This window comes from Schistocerca americana, chromosome 1 (assembly GCF_021461395.2).
Source record: "Schistocerca americana isolate TAMUIC-IGC-003095 chromosome 1, iqSchAmer2.1, whole genome shotgun sequence".
Taxonomy (NCBI): domain Eukaryota; kingdom Metazoa; phylum Arthropoda; class Insecta; order Orthoptera; family Acrididae; genus Schistocerca; species Schistocerca americana.
Genome location: NC_060119.1, coordinates 853851676 through 853867636, shown reverse-complemented (window position 1 = coordinate 853867636; position 15961 = coordinate 853851676). Strand labels below are relative to the sequence as shown.

At 43.9% G+C, this 15961-nt stretch overlaps 1 protein-coding gene across 1 annotated transcript in view; it reads left to right on the top strand.

Moving 5' to 3' along the window:
• LOC124594647 (probable cytochrome P450 49a1) overlaps positions 1-15961 on the top strand; it is a 142498-nt gene that overhangs the window by 73337 nt on the left and 53200 nt on the right. The window contains exon 7 of the mRNA XM_047133020.1: positions 8109-8280. Within this exon, the coding sequence (XP_046988976.1) occupies positions 8109-8280 (172 nt within the window). The remainder of the gene's footprint in view (positions 1-8108; positions 8281-15961) is intronic.

Here is a 15961-nt window from a genome sequence, read left to right as displayed (position 1 = left end):
GTAACTCGCTACGGTCACTTCCAGCGTTGCTCCGCGTTGCACATGAACAGCATTTATAAAGTGACTCGCCGTGTTTGTGTGTTGAGCGGTAACCAGCAGCCGATGTGTCAACTATCAAGTAATTTTAATCGGACTATAGTTCGCCTGGTGCGAATTATTATGAATTCACAAACTTTCGAAGTGTTCGCCATCGTCACGCGTGAATATCACAGGTCCGTTCGACCTCCTCGGCTCTCATACATATGTGTTACTTCTCCTATTTATCAAAATCCGAATACGTCCAGCTGACCAACTGACCAGGTGCAAGAGGACTGCCAGGTACTTAAGCTGTAGGGTTACCACGAATCATGTTAACACACTTTCGGCTCCCTGAATATAATTAAGAACTATTGATGTTTACTGTGTGTGTGTGTGTGTGTGTGTGTGTGTGCGTGCGTGTGCGCGCGTGGATGTGTATGAGTGTGTGTCTTTGTGTATGTGCGTGTGTTTTGCATCACTTTACATGCAAAGTATCTCAGCCTTCCATTATTGTTGTTGTTTTTTTTCAGGTCAAATGTTTTGTTCAGTAATAGTGATTTTGTTATGCAAAGCGCTGTTTTGCGCCGTTTTGTTGCTAATAAATAAAAACTAAGCTAAATACATTTATACATCAATATTTTGGACTTACTTCATAATGATTCCGCTACTTTCAATGTTCTGTTAATAATTCTGGTAACAATTCAGGTTTTTACGCTCAGAACGCACTTTCTAGCCAGTAATTTAAACTATGTGACGCTTATAAGAGATCTATTACGATATTATGATAGCATTCGATGAGCCCTATTTGTACCCACTTTGCGAAAACCGCTTGTTAAGATATTGATTTCAAATCGTCTCTGTTACAAATCCCTTGGTATTAAATAACTTAAGAATTACTTTTCCGATCGAGGGCGCGTTTTTATCCATGTAATTGTCTTATTTTTGGCTTTATAATTATGTAGCTGTCTTCTTTGTAAATAGTCGAGTTCAATTTTTATTGAATTAAGTCTAATGTAATATTTATGCTGGCCACTCAGTTCACCAGTGGCGGTTTCCTTTTTCACTTTTCTCGCCGAGGGTTTTAACCCATGGGTTTTTTCCAGAATACATGTCAAGCATAAGTTTACCTGCTCGCTGTTCTGAGGACGTGTTATTTCTTGTACCCACAATGTCCACCAATCATGGAGGCTCAAAGGTGCCGCCATCTATTGATGACACGGCGATACTTGCATGGCTCCTCCAAGCTCAGCTCCAGTATGGCCTCACCTCTTATTTAGCTGTTAAAATATACATTCCTGCCCAGCCACAGCCATTCTCCATCACAACAAGACGCTCTCTCATAGCTGTGTCTGCTTTTTACATTTTGCGGTCATTCTTATAGGGATATACCCTCCCAATCTAATTCATAAAAGTGGCAAAGACACTGGTACTCCTGCTTATATCGTGCGGGCCACCCCAAGCAAGCAGACGTGCCTCGGCACGACACATGGCCTCGACTATTGTCTGAGGTAGTGTGACACCATTCATCCTACAAGGCTGTCCATAAATTCATAAGAGTATGAGAGAGTGAAGATCTATTCTGAACAGCACGCTCCAAGGCATCCCACATATGCTCAATAATATTCATGTCTGGGGAGTTTGGTGACCAGCGGAAGTGTTTAAACGCAGAAGAGTGTTCTTGGAGCCATTCTGTAGCAATTTTGGACGTTGAGGTGTCGAATTATCCTGTTGGAATTTTCCAAGTCCGTCGGAATGCGCAATGGACATGAATCGATGTAGGTGAACAGACAGGATGCTTACGTACGTGTCACCTGTCAGAGCCGTATCTAGACGTATCAGGGGTCCCAATCACTCCAACTGCACACGCCCCACACCATTACAGAGCCTCCACCAGCTTGTACAGTCCCCTGCTGACATGGAGGGTCCGTGGATTCATGAGGTTGTCTCCATACCCGTACACGTCCTTACGCTCGATACAATTTGAAACGAGACTCGTCCGACCGGGCAACGTGTTTCCAGTGATCAATAGTCCAAGGTCGGTGCTGACGGGCCCAGGAGAGCCGTAAAGCTTTGTGCCGTGCTGTCATCAAGGATACACGAGTGGGCCTTCGGCTCCGAAAGCCCACATCGATGATATTTCGTTGAATGGTTCGCACGCTGATACTTGTTGATGACCCAGCGCTGAAATCTACGGCAATTTACGGAAGGGTTGCACTTCTGTCACGTTGAACGATTCTCTTCAGTCGTTGTTAGTCGTGTTCTTGCAGCGTTCTTCCGGTCACAGGAAGTCTGAGATCTGATGTTTTACCGCGTTCTTGATATTCACGGTACACTCGTGAATGGTCGTACGGAAAAATCCACACTTCATCGCTACCTCGGAGATGAAGTGTCCCATCGCTCGTGCGCCGACTATTACACAATCTTCAAACTTCCTTAAATCTTGATAACCTGCCATTGTAGCAACAGCAACCGATCTAACAACTGCGCCAGACACTTGTTGTCTTACATAGGCGTTGCCTACCGCAGCGCAGTATTCTGTTCATATATTTCTGTATCTTGCATGAATATCAAGAGCTCAGATGTAAACCCAGTTCTAAGCAAAGAAGGGAAAGCAGAAAGATGGAAGGAGTATATAGAGGGTCTATACAAGGGCGGTGTTCTTGAGGACAATATTATAGAAATGGAAGAGAATGTAGATGAAAATAAATAGGAGATATGATACTGCGTGATGAGTTTGACAGAGCACTGAAAGACCTAAGTCGAAACAAGGCCCCGGGAGTAGACAACATTTCATTAGAACTACTGACAGCCTTGGAAGAGTCAGGCCTAAGAAAACTCTAAGATCTAGTGAGCAAGATGTATGAGACAGGCGAAATACCCTTAGACTTCAAGAGGAATATAATTAATTCCAATCCCAAAGAAAGCAGGTGTTGGCAGATGTGAAACTTACCGAACTATCAGTTTAATAAGCCACGGCTGCAAAATACTAACACGAATTCTTCACAGACGAATGGAAAAACTGGTAGAAGCCGACCTCGGGGAAGATCAGTTTGGATTCCATAGAAATATTGGAACACGTGAGGCAATACTGACCCTACGACTTATGTTAGAAAATAGATTAAGGAAAGGCAAACCTACGTTTCTAGCATTTATAGACTTAGAGGAAGCTTTTGACAATGTTGACTGGAATACTCTCTTTCAAATTGTGAAGGTGTCCGGGGTAAAATACAGGGAGCGAAAGGGTATATACAATTTGTACGGAAACCAGATGGCATAAGAGTCGAGGGGCGGGAAAGGGAAGCAGTGTTCGGGAAGGGAGTGAGCGGGGTTTCAGCCTATCCCCGATGTTATTCAATCCGTATATTGAGCAAGCAGTAAAGGAAACAAAAGAAAAATTCGGAGTAGGAATTAAAAGCCATGGAGAAGAAATAAAAACTTTGAGGTTCGCCTGGAAGAGCAGCTGAACGGAATGGACAGTGTCTTGAAAGAAGGATATAAGTTGAACATCAACAAAAGCAAAACGAGGATAATGGAATGTAGTCGAATTAAATCGGGTGATGCTGCGGGAATTAGATTAGGAAATGAGACGCTTAAAGCAGTAAACAAGTTTTGCTATTTGGGGAGCAAAACAACTGACGATGGTCGAAGTAGAGAGGATATAAAATGTAGACTAGCAATGGCAAGGAAAAACGTTTCTCAAGAAGAGAAATTTGTTAACGACGAGTATAGATTTAAGCGTCAGGAAGTCGTTTCTGAAGGTATTTGTATGGAGTGGAAGTGAAGCGTAGACGATAAATATTTTAGACAAGAAGAGAATAGCAGCTATCGAAATGTGGTGCTACAGAAGAACGCTGAAGATATGAATGCTAGATCACATAACTAATGAGGGAGGAGGTATTGAATTTGTGGCACAACTTGACTAGAAGAAGGGATCGGTTGGTAAGGCATATTCTGAGGCATCAAGGGATCACCAATTCAGTACTGGAGGGCAGCGTGGAGGGTAAAAATCGTAGAGGGAGACCAAGAGATGAATGCACTAAACAGATTCAGAAGGATGTAGGTTGCAGTAGGTAGTAGGAGATGAAGAAACTTGCACAGGATAGAGTTGCATGGAGAACTGTATCAAACCAGTCTCTGGAGACCACAACAACATCTGAATACGCATGCCTATACCACTTTCTTTGGTGCTTCAGTGTAGTTTCTGCGTTAAAAAGTTCATTCCGACTATACAGCGAATTTACGTGTATTGCTGCCTGTAGAATGACCAAGACATGGAATAATCAAAAAATAGTGCTGTAGGGGTCGCCCACTCCTGGGCTGGAAACCCATACTGCTTTGTCAGGATGGAGGCCGAGGAACGTGTTTGACATCGTCACAGGCAATAAAACAAAATCAAATGGTATTTCTTTTATTCCCCAGAATACATCTTGAGATTGCTGCATCAGCTCTGGGCGCAGTCAGGTGACTCGGAGTGTGACGGGTTGCCTACCGGTTCGTTCGGAAGGTGCTTCTCCTCTGCCGGTCTGCTATGGAGGTCGGATAAGGCACTGATAGCGGTGCGTGTGTGATTAGTATACATGCCGTCCTGGGAGTGTTCTGCCCTTCTCACGTCACTGCCCACATTGTCCCACCAGATGGACCGTGATGTCAAATGCTGTGGCGCCATGTTGAATGCTCATCCTGGTCCACCTGTCTCATAGGCCGTCTGTCCTCAATGATGCTAAAGTTTCAGAGCAGTTGGTGCCCTGAACTGGAATGGTGTTGGTAGACTCGTGGACTACCCATCAGTGGCGGCTTCTGTACCGGATGCTGATTCATTGTCATCTTTTTCTACGGATCGTTGTTCCTCAGAGGCAGGAAGAGTATGACCAATATTGGAACAATCTCACACAAGATGTTACAATATAATATTCTGAGAATCGATTGCGAACGACATGAATGTCACCAACTTCACTGATCGAATGCTGTAGGCTAGCGGTGTGGAGAATTTATGGTGTCGAGGAGTGGTTTTACTGTACGATGTAATTTATAGTGACTGAATCGGTCTCACTCATCATGAGCGGTCTTCAGCTCTGCTATCAATTTGTTTCAGTGTCATAGCTGCTTCATGAAAGCCTTGACAGCTATTGCTGCGTCCTATCCAGTGCTTCTTACGTAATATTACGAGCATAACGGAGGTAGGTTGATGTGCAATTGTCGTACATTTTTCTGATATGGACTGACACACATAAGTATTGTTGCCACATTCTTGGTGACTGACTAACCGTGTCGAAATGTTTACTTCTAGTGGCTGGCTCGTGTTGATACGTCCGCGTGCCTGAACAATCCCGGGCTGTAGCGACTAAGAAAAATTTTGTCTTTCCTGTTCCCTTACGACCTTGATGCGTAACAGTAAACTCCCCTCAGTAGATAATATTGTCGTTCCATTACTGGAGTTCTAGCTTCTCGAAAATATTTCCATCTGTATATTTGAAGTAAACGTTTTAGTAACTATTCAGCTTATCAACAGTCACCTTCAAGAGCTTGTGTTATTCACTTCACTGGTTGTTGTGCTGGCAAATCGTACTTGAATTTAACTCTCTGTCTCCAACCGGCGATGATTAAAAATGGTGGCCCCGAAGCAATGATGCTATTCGAATTAAGGTTGTTTTTCAAATATTAGATACGTGTCCCGCTATAGTGTGTCCCAGGAGGAATGGTCAGTGTTCCGGGATATGACAGAAACGATCATTTAAAGCAAAAAATTTCACCTATGGACATATGCCCTATTCCGAATCGTTTTCGTGATAGAACACGTTTAAAGTACACGATTATTTATTTTCTGTATTATTCAATGCGATGTCATGTTTACATATGTACAACAATTACTAAACATTATATCATGCGTTTTACAAAGTATCAATTGAAAAATACGTATTTTAACACATTCACCTAATAGTATCGTACACGACACATTATAACTGTTATACAGTTCACAACAAATGTGCGAACGTCTCACAGTCAACTTATTCGTGCCCTCTTGGAAGAAAAAGCTGTGTTGCTTGTATGAGTACCTCTACACATTCCCTAATGAGGGTAGCAGCGGCCATTATGCGACCAAGCTGTACATCTCGCGTTTTCATCTTTCTTTTGTACACCTCAGACTTCATCCAACCCCACAAACATAAATCTAGAGCCGTAAGGTCTGGCGATCTTGGTGGCCATTTAATCGTACTTCCACAACCAATCCATCGAATAGGGTAAGTGCGGTTGAGATGTTCCCTCATATGCGTGGTAAAATGTGGAGTGTATCCATCATGCTGGAAGAACATTGCTGTCCGCGTGGACAAAGGAACGTTCTCAAGGTGTTCAAGAAATTAATTTCCAAAACCGTGCAAGTAATTCTGCATCTTGATTCGCTCTTCTAAAATAACTGAACACTCGTCTCTGCATTTTGCTATTCATACACTTTAAATGTATTGTATCTTGGAAGATATTTGGAATAGGGCATACGACTATACGAAGTTTTTTGCTTCAAATGATCGTTCTGGTGTATCTTTGAATATTGACCTCTTGGGACACTCTGTGTACGACCATAAGAATGAAACTGCGTTGTTCATCAATTTCATGGTGATGCTAAATGCACATGGACGTTATCTTCATGTGTAGCGATCAAAGCTACGAATGCTGATCCAGTTTCACTGTTTGGAAGCGATCCGCCATATGGCTGAATCATCTCCGTGGTATCCGCAAATGACACTGCTGGTCTTGCGTCGCTCTCTGCTGGTGACACGCCCTCTGACGTTCGGCTCAGGCAACGTTCTCCAGTTACATGGGAAGTTATGCCTTGGATGATGCAACACTCATTCGACTGGATGATCAGCTGTACGTCTGTAATGGATTTATTGATACACTGACCAGCAAAGACATTATGACCACGTCCTTGGTAGACTACCTTTGGAACGTGACAGGTCTTTGGTGTGTCTGTGGACGTGTTTGGCGCAAGATGTCAACGCACAGGTCACGCAGTTCCTGTGATTTACGGGCTGGTGGTTTGTGGGCACGGAGCTGACATCCGATAGCGTCCCAGATCATGTCAGTTGGATGACGAATACAACGACTTGAGCTGACTTTCATGCTCCCCAAATCTCTGTAACATGAGGGACGTCGAGAACTATCTTGATGGAAGATGCCATTGTCCTCGGATAAGACCTCAAGCATGAAGGGACGCACGTGGTCCAGAACAATGTTAACGCAAACCACAATTGTTAAGGCGCCTTTCATTAGCAGCACAGGCCTCATGGAAGCCCAGGTGAATTTTCCCCATTATATAATACTGTCACCACCAGCCTGCATTCGTGACGATGTGCGTGATTTCGAGCAGCCATTCACCTTGATGATGGCATGTCTGGATACGACCATCGACTTGTCGTAGCAAGAAACGTGATTCGGTACTAGTTGACACGTTTCGTAGAACCACGGTGCAAACTCGACAATCCACTTCAACTGTAGTTGACGATGTTATTGGTTCGACATGGGAACGTGTACGGTTCGTTCGCTGCAAAACCCTATGTTTAATAATGTGCCCAAAACAGTGCGCTCAGAAACACTTGAGCTTGCATATCTATCGTCACATCTGCCACAGATCGCCATCTATCCTGGTTTACAAAGTAGACAAGCCTCCGACCTCCACATTCTCTGGTCAGTCGTGGACATCCATCACCTCGTCACCTGCTCGTGGTTTCGCTGTCCTTCAACCAATTTTCATTCATGCTCACGGCAGTAGCGCGCGAATGACTGACCAGTTTCGCCGTTTCCGTGATGTTCTTTCCGAGGGCCGTAGCAGTTGACACTTTATCGTAGTCGCTTATGTCAGTGGATCTCCCCATTAGCATCCCATATCGTCCCAAGAATGATTACCATTCGTCTCCGTTCCACTTTTATCGTTTCCCATGCGCGTCAAGTGACAGCAGCGTTACCAAGTGCATTCATTCTCGTGACAGGCAGTGATCATAAAATTTTGGCTCATCTGTGTATCAGCAGCAGTCATATTGTGTGTGTGTGTCTGTGTCTGTTACGTCATTTAATAACTCGTTCCCTTTACATTTCAGTGTGTGTCTGAAATATATAAACGAGGCTATAGAGAGGATAAGGGACACGCCTGGCAGTGAAGACAGGGCCGATAGGGAGAAATCCATTATCGAGAAAATACTAGAGAAGACGTCAGATCCGAAAGTGGCTGCCATCCTGGCGCTGGATATGCTTCTCGTCGGCGTCGATACTGTGAGTATTAAGTACATTCCTATGCTAATACATAATTCTTTTCCATCTAGATTCCAAATTAGATGAAATGAAGATCTGCTTCCGTTTTTGACACAATATGTCCCTCAGCGTCGAATTTTTCAGCAACTGGACATATTTATGAAGCAAGAAACAACCATTATTTAACCACATAATGTATCACGCAGAGTGTGAATGATCAAACGAACAACTCTTTAGGTTTCAAACTTTACAGTGTTTCCAAAAATGAGGAAAAATAAGAGAAAATACAGTTTCCAGAGCAACGATACCAGGTATGAAAGTATGAAATCGGAATTTCCCTATAGATTGTGCTAGCCGTCACTGTAGGGCCCGTAAGACGACGTTTGCAGCGCCATCTGCTTCCTATAACGGCTGACGACGAATGTCGACACACAGTAACAACCCAAGTTCCATACATCGGTATCTCTTTCAAACCCGTAAACATGTCGAGTTTTGTGCCTACGAACTATCATTTGCGGACAGCATTGCTTTTTCTCTTATCATTTGAAGAAAATTGCTGCAGAATCGCATCGAATGCTTGTCGAAAGTGGTGGTTTTGAAGTGAGAAGCGACGAGCGCAGGAAACCACCGAAAAAGTTTGAAGACAACGAATTGCAGGCCTTATTGGATGGACATGATATTCAAACTCAACAGGAACTCGCAGAACAATTGAATGTGACGCAGAAAGCCATTTCTCTTCGGTTGAAAGCTATGAGAAAGGCGCAGAAAGTGGGAAAATGGGTCCGCAAAGATTGAATGAAAGACAGCAAGCAAATCTAAAGAGTACTTGTGAATGCTGCTCGTCAGATACAAAGTAAATTCGTTTCTCCATCGAATAGTGACAGGCGATAAAAAATGGGTATATTTTGAGTATCCTAAGCGTCGTAACTCATGGGTGAATCCAGCAAACCATCGACATCCACTGCAAGACCAAATCGCTCTGGAAAGAAGACAATGCTCTGTGTTTGGTGAGATCAGAAGCCTGTCATCTATTACGAGATGCTAAATCCTGGTGAAACCGTTATCACTAATCCCTACCAACAGGATATGACCTATTTAACTCGAGCATCACGTGAAAAACGATCGGAATATGGAAAAAGGCAACACAGTCATATTGCTCCGTGATAACGCCCCATCCCACACAGCAAAGCGGGTCGGGGAAACGATCGAGGCGTTCAATTGGGAAATACTGGGGCATGGGGCTTATTCTCCAGACTTGGCTCCGTCAGATTGTCATCTGTTTGCTTCGCTGGGACAAGCTGTCGCTGAACAACGCTTCAATTCGTGTGAAAATATACGAAAACGGCTCGCTGAATAGTTCGCTTCAAAAGAAGAACTATTTTTTTCTTTTCATTTTGGCGTGGGATTCATTGCCCGCCGGACAAGTGGGAGAAATGTGTAAATAGCAATGGAGATAATTTTGAACAAAATATTGTTTATCAGTATCAAACAACAGACGTGTTATTATTGCAACCAAATATCGGTTTCGTACTTCCATACCTGGTAAGTTCTTTATATTAACGAATTGCATAAGCGAGACATTTTACATGCAGTCACGCTATTTTAATTCGGCTCTGAAATTCATTGCTACAAATTATTCTTACAGAGAGATATTCATTCTGTGTTAATTTACACAATCGTTACTTGTGGTCCTGAAAAGAATTTTTCATAACTTATTTTAAAACCCATGATGTGGAAAAAATATCAAATGATCGTCCTTCGAAAACCAGGTAGAAACCTGGAACCTCCTGGCAGATTAAAACTGTGTGCGAGCTGCAGGAGAGCTTCTGTAAAGTTTGGAAGGTAGGGAAACGAGGTACTGGCAGAAGTAAAGCTGTGAGGATGGCGCGTGAGTCGTGCTTGGGTAGCTCAGTCGGTAGAGCACTTGCCCGCGAAAGGCAAAGGTCCCGAGTTCGAGTCTCGGTCCGGCACACAGTTTTAATCTGCCAGGAAGTTTCATATAAGCGCACACTCCGCTGCAGAGTGAAAGTCTCATTCTGGAAGGTGGAAACCTCTCTGTCTCTAAAACATAGAGACTTGTATCGTAGCTACCTCATTCGTACGAAAATATGATATTGGAAATAATTTCTGGTAGGCAGGACGCAGCAAGTTATCTTGGATTGAGAGTCATCGACAGAAGTAGAAGTAATTTTGGGTGTACCACAGGGAAGTGTGTTGCGACCCTTGCTGTTCATGTTGTATATTAATGACCTTGCGGACAATATTAATAGTAAGCTCAGATTTTTTGCAGATGATGCAGTTATCTACAACGAAGTACTGTCTGAAAGAAGCTGCATAAATATGTGTGGGACTCGTATCAAATAGGACTGACAAGGGATATTGATTTATAAGGAGAAGGGCAGCACGAGTAGTCACAGGTTTGTTTGATCCGTCGGAAAGTATCACAGAGATACCGAAGAACTGAGCTGGCAGACTCTTGAAGATAGACCTAAACTATCCCGAGAAGGCCTACTTTAAAAATTTCCAGAAGCGGTTTTAAATGACTCTGGGAATATACTATTACCCGATGCGTATCGCTGCTGTAGGGATCAAGAGGACAAGATAAGATTAATTACAGCACGCACAAAGCCGTTTAAACAATCATTCTGCCCGCAAGCCATATGTGAAAGGAACGGGGAAAAGCCCTAAAATGTAGTATACTGGGACATACCCTCTGCCATGCACTTTACAGTGGTTTACAGGGTATAGAAATAGATGTTGATGTAGAAATGTTTCGGCTACAAGTGTCTGCAAAGGAAAGTGGAAGGTCTTCGTATTTCAGAAACGGTAGATTATAAAGCTGGAACGATCTGTACTTCGCAGGTACTCAGTCTATCCGAGCATTTAAGGGTACATCCGAGGGACTGAAAATCACATCACGGCGGCCTACGACAAAGAGCACAGCAGTGGCTGTTGTTCAGGCCTTGCAACGTCGTTAAGAAGTCGTTGTTTCACGAGTATCACAGATACTCCCTTGAAGAATAGTCAGTTTTTGTCGAATAGCATATCGACGTCAAAGAAATGAACACTCTCAATGTAAAATCCATATGTCTAAGCCATTCTACATCCACACGAACGGCCAGCCAGGACCACCGCTCATCAGAAACGAATTGGTATCAGCCGTTCAGCTTGAGAAATTTTTAGACCATTTGAAATACTACTTGCTGAGGAACATAATGATACAGCATCTTATTACTAGAAGAACTGATTACTGTAGAATCTTCCGAAGACGCAGGTGTATATATTCCAAATTAGAAGACAAGAGACGACTGATCATGTGCCTATGGTGTACACGAATGGACTATTGAACACTTCTTTACCTTTATAATGAGTCGTCCTCTAACACACAAAACTGCGGTGTTAACATCGAACAGGAGATCTCAGCCCGAAAGAACATTCTGCGAAATATCATTCCTACCAAGTGGAGAGCTCGTTCAGCTTGGTTAGGAACCTCACTTATTGCTCCCACTTTGCAACAGACAGTGCAAACATTCTCTAGTTCAACTCGGTAAATATCCTGTTGGATACATCTCTAATTAAAACTTATAGGGTGGTTACGAGAACAACACGAACTGAAAAACTTTTTTCCTGACGGGTGTCGCACCACCATACATACAATAAAAGGTGGCGGCAAGATGCGAGATGAGTCATCCATTGCTTGAATATCGAACTTTTCCTACGAGATTCTGGTCCAGAAGAAACAGCCCAGAACAGTGCATCGAAGCCTGTGGGAACAAAGTCGAGGCATCGTGCGCAGTGAATGCTCATCTCCTGAATATCCATTTCGCGGATGTCGTCTGCAATGGATAGGCTAAAAAGTACTGTACCGCTTGAGAAACTGTTAATAAGTAGAAGCACAGTCCCGCGAAATAATAGTATTGACTGCAAGACAACCCAACGCTGCATACAATCTGACGTCCACTTCTGAAAAAAATGCAAGATTTTCAAGTATTGTGTTGAGTGGCACCAGTGCAGAGTGAGGGGTTGTAGTGTTAGTGAATCATTTGACACAATCATCACGGCCATCGGCGATCAGGTAACGCTCAGAAGGCCTGTCTGTGCACTCTCTATTTTGTCTCTGCAGGTAGCACCAGTGCTGAGTTTAGAGGTGAACAATGTGTGGAACATTCATCTAGGTTACAACTCTGCCCGTTACAACAAGTACGTACTCACGTTGAACAACTTCAGCCATTTGAACTGGGTCGCATTGTGGGCTTGCAGGAAGCTGGACGGGTGTATCAGTGCATTAGTGCACATGTGGGCGCAATATATCGATGGTGTTTCGCTGATTTTAACAGTGGTGTGAAACATCCCTACGCCTGTAAGACCAGATTGTGGACGTCCGCATAGTACAGACGCACGTCAAGATAGACGCATTGTGCTACCAGCGGCGTCTGATCGAACATCATCCAGGGAAGAAATCCAGATACAAGTTACACCTGCTGAGTCATCAGGGACATTGGGAACCGTCCGCTTGCAGCAGGGCTGAGATAACGTGTGCGTCTGGCCAGGTTCCCGCTGACACCACGACGCCGCCAAGTATGGTTAATCTGGTGTTGTGAAAGAGTAGACCGGAGACTGATACAGCGCTCTGTTATCTTCAATGTCTGCATGCGAGTGATGGACATATACGTGTACGGCATAGACCTGGTGAGATGCCTATTCCAGAGTGCACGCAGCCACCACACACAGCTCTCCTCCCAGGTATCATGGTTTGGGGGGCCATCAGTTTGGGGGGCCATCAGTTACAACTCGCGCTCACATTTGGTGTTCCTGCAGGGAAAAGTATTTGGAGAGGAAGGGAGCACCAGTGACCTCACAACCAGCAGCGCGGCTATACAATGGCTACACGGCAGTCATTCACCACTTGACAATGGTCGAGGAGAGCTTGCTCGACAGATCATTGAATTTTAACCGCCTGACACCACTAGAAGCACGAGAAGATTTTATTCGTTTTTGGTATGTCTTACCACCTCTGGCTGTGCATGACACCTTGTACACTGTACCAGGTGTATAAACCGTCAGTTTCAGTTTGTCATGACATCGCTACTGGTGTCACTTGTGAGTGGAAAAAAAGTGCTTCGTTTGTACAGTGGGAATTACGTTTAGCAACATAAAACAGCTCACAAAGGAGGCTTTGGAGATCTACATATCACTATAGTTTTTGAAATATTTTAAGGATACGGGGATTCGGGAGTAGCAACTGAGTGAGCCCAATCACAGCTGAAAAAAAATTGGAAATTTGTGGTAAGGTCTTATGGGACCAAACTGCTGAGGTCATCGGTCCCTAAGCTTACACGCTATATAATCTAACCTAAACTAACTTACGATAAGGACGACACACACACCCATGCCCGCGTGACAGCTGAAAAATTTCACAAATTGTTTAAATATAAACGATTTAATAAGGAACTCTTTAGTAAACTGAGTACATCTGATTATTCGGTTAAGCTCTGATAAAATGGGTATTACACTGTTAAGCTCCGCTAATTAATTTGAACATAATTAACATCAAGGTAGTTTAAATGTGTCAATAACCTAACTTCAGCAAAATTATTCTAATTAAGGGCGCGGATGAGCAATTAGTAGCCGGCCGAAGTGGCCGTGCGGTTAAAGGCGCTGCAGTCTGGAACCGCAAAACCGCTACGGTCGCAGGTTCGAATCCTGCCTCGGGCATGGGTGTTTGTGATGTCCTTAGGTTAGTTAGGTTTAAGTAGTTCTAAGTTATAGGGGACTAATGACCTCAGCAGTTGAGTCCCATAGTGCTCAGAGCCATTTTTGAGCAATTAGTAAACTTAACAACTTACGGAATTCGAACAATAAGACGTAGATCATAACGCACAGTTTCTTTACTATATCAAAAGGCAGGCCAGACCTCATCCTGACACGCTTCGTTCAGAATCTGTGATGAACATTTACATTCTATGAATGCGTCGTGTCTGTTCTTGCGGACGAAATATACAGTTGTAATTCTGCATAAAGTCCCGATTCAGATGATATCACAAGTTACTTCCCTTTCCTTTCCTTCTCCATCTTCAGTTTATATAATATTTACATTCAGTACATGTACCGACAGGTCAACCCATCGGATACAGATTTTAAAGGTCTAAAACAGAGAAAAAACACAATATTACTACACATACTATAATATCTTAATATAATTATATATAATTAAAAAAAAAGGTGTCAGTGTAGCAACTTTCCCACAATTTAACACTGTAAACGGATTTACGAAATCTACGTTCCATTACTCGGTGAAGTACACTGTCACTTTGCCTGAGTCGCACACATTTAAAACAAGCGCCAGCTCAGGTGGTATAACACAATGTAGTTTGCGGCGAGATACTGCCCAAGAGGTACAATACTCACACACAAATTTAAATCTCACACATAGGTTACCCTTAAAAATAAACAAAAGACCTCATAAATCTGTCACATTGTACCCCAATGATCGATACCGTACAGAAATATACATAAAAAGGCAGCCGAACTTCCACGAGCACTATCAATATTGTCTCACACCAGTCATATATCACTCGCTTTTGGCACAACAAAGTCCCGTTACGATGTAGTACAGCAGATGGGAGCTCACCATTAACTTCCGTTGTATGATGATAATGACTTCCACAACAGTCTAGCAGCAGGTACACTTAATGAAGTATCTTCGTGGCAGAAGTAAACCCTGGATTCACTGCATGGAAAGACTCCAAATTAGCAGCAGAAATACCACGAGGGAACCAACGACTTTATTGTGACTTCTCATCAGTCACCCCCAGACAGAAAAAGCCGCTAGTTTTCCAGGTCGGTAGTCGTCACCATCATGGGCAATGCTGAGCTGCTCGCCGCTCCAGCACACCGTCTGCCCATTGCATTTCTCACGTTGCTCTATCCATACTGCGCTTGCGCATGGACCTAATCTCTTGCCTCAAAGTACACTCATGCTCGTAAATTAAGGATAATTGCAGAATGTGGTGCCACGCAACGTGGCACTACACAAAACTGGCGCTAATAGCATAGGCACATAGGAAACACACACGACACAGATCTGTAAGTCCACGGTACTGGTAATAAGTTGAGAAAACCGTAACGAAACATATGTGCTACAAAACGCCACTGTTTCCTGCGCATGTACTCCGTCATCAATATGGGGTATGATCACTGTGCACAGGTACACAGGCCGCACAACGGGTTGGCATACTCTGGATCGGGTAGTCGTGCAGCTGCTGGGGTACAGCCTCCCATTCTTGCAGCAGTACCTGTCACAGCTCCTGAAGTGTCGTAGGGGTTTGAAGACACCCAGCGATACGTCGACCGAGAGCATCCCAGACGTGCTCAATGGGGTTTAGGTCTGGAGAACAGGCAGGTCACTCCATTCGCCTCGTATCTTCTGTTTCAAGGCACTCCTCCACGATGGCAGCTCGGTGGAGCCATGAGTTATCAACCATCAGGAGGAAGATGGGACCTACTGCACCCCTGAAAAGGCGTACATACTGGTGCAAAATGACGTCCCGATACACCTGACCTGTTACAGTTCCTCTGTCAAAGACATGCAGGGGTGTACGCGCACCCATCATAACCCCATCCCACTCCATCAAACCACGACCTCCGTACAGTTCACTTTCAAGGGCATTAAGGGGTTGGTCTTTGGTTCCTGGTTCACGCC